The following is a 4,646-nucleotide window of genomic DNA, read 5'->3' as shown; positions in this document are numbered from 1 at the left end:
ATGAATGCACGACATCACCCTTCGTGCTTTTACTCTCAATCCTCACCATGCAATCAACAATGAAAATGTGCACGACATCACCCTTCGTGCTTTATCACTCTTCCTTACCATATGAATATTAGAAATGTATATGGCATCACCCTTCGTGCTTTATCTCTTATCCTCACCATATGCATATTAGAAATGTAATTGTGCACGACATTACCCTTCGTGCTTTATCACTCTTCCTCACCATATGCATAAGTATGAATGTGCACGACATCACCCTTCGTGCTTTATCGGTCTTTCTCACCCAAACAGTAGAAACAACAACATCCCGGTAAGGGAATCAACAATAGAAATAAATACATCCCTGCAAGGGAATCAACTATAACCAATCTCGTTCCAACAGTTAACTTCACAAACTAAATCTCAATTCTAGTCAATACTCAACAGTGGACAAATACCAAGAAAATATCATAAGTCTTGTTCAACATGGATAATCATTAATTTAGTCATAGATAGTACATAATAAGAATCACAATGATCACAGTATAAGACTCATGGGCATGCTCGACACCAACGTATAGATACTCGTCACCAGACTTATACGTCGTACACAACACTAACACGTAGCAAATAAGGCACAACACATATTCCCTCAAGCTAAGGTTAGACCAAACACTTACCTCGGATTCCACGACCAAACTCAAGCCTCAAATACCGCTTTCCCTTTAGATTCCACTTCCAATTTACTTGTATCTAGCCATAATTAACTTAACAACATCAATAAATGCTAAAGAATTCAACTCCAATGCTTAATTATATGTTTTCTATCATTTTCCCCAAAAAGTCAAAAATCGACCACGACTCGCTTGGTCAAAACTCGAGGTTCGGACAAAAACCCGATTACTCATTCATCCACAAGCCCGAATATGCAATTAGTTTCAAAATCTGATCCCAAATCGAGGTCTAAATTTCAATTATACAAAAAGCCCTAATTCTACCCAAATCCTCAATTTCTACCTCAAAACCCTAGAGTTTTGGATGAAAATTGATGAAATGCAATGGGTAATTGAAAGAAAGTGATTTAGAATAATATACCAACACTTTAGGGAATAACTTGCCTCTTGAAAATCGCCTCTATGCCTTCTAGTTTTTTTGAAAATATGAAATTATGGCCTTATTCCCGTTCTGCTTCTGTTTTAAGTGTCGGGTGACAATGTTCATCGCGTTCGCATGAGCACTGTCATGTTCGCGAAGAGCACCCTTCTAAGGAATTACGCGATCGCGAGAAAAGCTATGTGTTCGCGAAGGTTTAACCCCGCACTGCCTTCGCGTTCGCGGTAAGAGGTTCACGTTCGCGGTAAGAGGTTCGCGTTCGTGTAGGTTTTCCCTAGGTTCCCTCACCAGCCCTCCTAAAGCTACGTGTTCGCTGTTGACTAGTCGTGTTTGCGTAGAGCAGTCCCCCCAATGCTCCACGTTCGCGACCATGGTCTCGCGTTCGCATAAAGTAAGATCCTCCCCAGCCCAGTTCCCCCTTCGCGATTGTGAGAGTGACTACGCGATCGCAAAGCACAGTGCAACAGATACCAGATACAACAATCTTACACCAGATTTTCTAAGAGTAAATCACTCTACAGCCTATTCGAAACTCACCCGAGCCTCGGGGCTCCAACCTAAACATGCACACAAACCCAAAAACATCATACGGACTTGCTCGTGCAATGAAATCGCCCAAATAACATCTTAAACAACGATTTAGCATCAAACTCAATGAAAATCTCAAGAACTCTTAAAGTTACTATTTTCACAACCGAGGGTCCGAATCACGTCATATGAATCCCCTTTCTTACCAAATTTTACTGACACAACATAAATGTCATATTAAACCTGTACTGGGCTGTGGAACAAAAATATGGGCCTGATACTAGCAAATTCAAACATTGTTCAATTTCTAAACTCCTTATATTTTTTAGTTAAACAATTTTCTTCAAAAATTCATTTCTTGGGCTAGGGACCTCGGAATTCAATTCCGGGCATACGCCCAAGTCCTATATTTTTCTACGGACCCTCCAAGACCGTCAAATCATGGGTCTGGGTCCGTTTACCCAAAATATTGACCAAAGTTACCATTTTTCTCAAATTAGCATAAGGGCTTTCCGGAAGCACGCCCAAACTGTGCACGCAAATTGAAGAGAAAGAAAATGAGGTCTTGAAGGCCTCGGAACCCCGAATTGGGTTATAAAACACGAGATGACCTTTTGGGTCATCACATTATCCACCTCTAAAACAATTATTTGTCCTCGAACGGACATAGAAAAATACCTGAGTTGGGGAAAAGATGGGGATATCGGCTCTGCATATTGGACTTGGACTCCCAGGTCGCTGCCTCAACAGGTTGACCTCTCCACTGCACATGAAATGAAGGGAAATTCTTCGATCTCAACTGACTAACCTACCAGTCCAGAATAGCTACCGCTCCTCATAGGTCAAGTCCTTGTCCTACTGGACAGTGCTGAAGTCTAGCACGTATGATGGATCGTCGTGATACTTCTGAAGCATGGAGACATGAAATACTAGATGCACAGCTGATAAACCTGGCGGCAACACAAGTCTGTAAGCCACCTCTCCCACTCGATCCAGGATCCTAAATGAACCGCTGAAACTAGGGCTTAGCTTGCCCTTCTTCCCAAATCTTATCACGCCCTTCATGGGCGACACCCGAAGCAACACCCGAAGCAACACTTTCTCCTACCATGAATGCCACATCATGATCCTTACGATTGGCATAACTCTTCTACCTGGACTAAGCTGTACGAAACTTATCCCGAATGATCTTAACCTTCTCCAAGGCATCCTGAACTAAATCCGTACCCAACAACCGAGCCTCTCCCGGCTAAAACCACCCAACTAGTGATCGACAACGCCTACCATATAATGACTCATAGGGAGCCATCTGGATACTCGACTGGTAACTGTTGTTGTATGTAAGCTCTGCTAATAGCAAGAACTGATCCCAAGAACCTCCAAAGTCCATAACACATACTCGGAGCATATCTTCCAAAATTTGAATAGTATGCTCGGACTGTCCATCCGTCTGAGGATGAAACGATGTGCTCAACTCTACCCGCCTACCCAACTCACGCAGCATTGCTCTCCAGAAATGCTAGGTAAACTGCGTACCTCGATCAGAAATGATAGACACGGGCACACCATGAAGACGAACGATCTCACAGATATAAATCTCTGCCAACCGCTCAGAAGAATAGGAGACTGCCACAGGAACAAAATGTGCTGACTTGATCAGCCTATCAATAATAACCCACACTGTATCGAACTTCCTCTGAGCCCGTGGGAGTCCAACAACAAAGTCCATAGTGATACAATCCCACTTCCACTCAGGAATCTCACTCTTCTGAAGCAAACCACCAGGCCTCTAATACTCGTACTTTACCTGCTGACAATTCAAACACCGAGCTACATACGTAAAAAAATCCTTCTTCATCATCCTCTACCAATAATGTTGCTGCAAGTCCTGATACATCTTAGTGGCTCCCGGATGAATAAAATACCAGGAACTATGGGCCTCCTCTAGAATCAACTCACGAAGTCCATCCACATTAGGTACACAAACACGACCCTGCATCCTCAAAACTCCATCATCTCCGACTGTAACCTACTTGGCACCACCGTGCCACACTGTGTCCCTAAGGACAAGCAAATGAGTGTTATCATACTGCTGATCTCGGATACGCTCAAATAATGCAGAACGAGCAACTGAGTAAGCTAGAACACGGCTGGGCTTAGAAACATCCAACCTCACAAACTGATTGGCTAAAGCATGAACATCCAAAGCAAGCGGTCTCTCACCGACTGAAATATATGCAAGGCTGCCCATACTAGCTGACTTCCTACTAAAAGCATCAGCCACTACATTGTCTTTCCTAGGATGATATAAGATGGTAATATCATAGTCTTTCAATATCTCCAAACACCTCCTCATCCTCAAATTGAGCTCTTTTTGCTTGAATAAATATTGCAAACTCTTGTGATCTGTGAACACCTCACATGACACACCATATAAATAATGCCTCCAAATCTTTAGCGCGTGAACAATGGATGCTAGCTCCAAATCATGAACTGGATAATTTTTCTTGTGAATTTTCAGTTGCCGAGAAGCATATGCAATAACCTTGCCATTCTTCATCAACACCATACCAAGTCCAATATGAGATGCATCACAATATACTGTATATGGCCCTGATCTTGTGGGTAATACCAACATCGGCGTCGTGGTCAAGGCTTTCTTGAGCTTCTGAAAGCTCGCCTCACACTGATCTGACCACCTGAACTGTGTACCTTTCTAGGTCAACCTGGTTATTGGGGTTGCAATAGATGAAAACCCATCCACAAACCGATGGTAATAACCCGCCAAACCCAAGAAACTCCGGATCTCTATAGCTGATGTGGGTTTAGGCCAGTCCTTGACTGCCTCAATCTTCTTAAGATCAACCTGAATATCATCTACTGATACGACATGACCCAGAAATGTTACTGAACTCAACCAAAACACACATTTTGAAAACTTAGTATATATCTGGATGTCTCTCAAATTCTGAAGAATGACTCGAAGATGTTGCTCGTGATCCTCCCGGCTGCAGGAG

At 42.9% G+C, this 4,646-nt stretch overlaps 1 protein-coding gene across 1 annotated transcript; it reads right to left on the bottom strand.

Moving 5' to 3' along the window:
* Positions 1-2,484: 2,484 nt before the first annotated feature.
* Positions 2,485-4,267, bottom strand: LOC138880136 (uncharacterized). The gene is made up of 2 exons (XM_070159799.1): positions 3,683-4,267; positions 2,485-2,733 (listed from the first exon to the last, which is right to left on the bottom strand). Exons 1-2 carry the CDS (start codon positions 4,265-4,267, stop codon positions 2,485-2,487), a joined length of 834 nt encoding a protein of 277 aa, XP_070015900.1.
* Positions 4,268-4,646: the final 379 nt, after the last annotated feature.

Source organism: Nicotiana sylvestris, chromosome 10, assembly GCF_000393655.2.
Source record: "Nicotiana sylvestris chromosome 10, ASM39365v2, whole genome shotgun sequence".
In the NCBI taxonomy this organism is placed as follows: Eukaryota; Viridiplantae; Streptophyta; class Magnoliopsida; order Solanales; family Solanaceae; genus Nicotiana; species Nicotiana sylvestris.
This window is presented reverse-complemented; position numbering and strand designations above follow the sequence as displayed.

Bases quoted from the DNA above. Each gene is read 5' to 3' on its own strand.
- LOC138880136 (XM_070159799.1), bottom strand. From the start codon at position 4,267: ATGTTGGTATTACCCACAAGATCAGGGCCATATACAGTATATTGTGAT. The intron at 2,734-3,682 runs GTGTGGCACGGT...CATTCATGGTAG, and splicing joins TGCTTGTCCTTAGGGACACA to GAGAAAGTGTTGCTTCGGGT.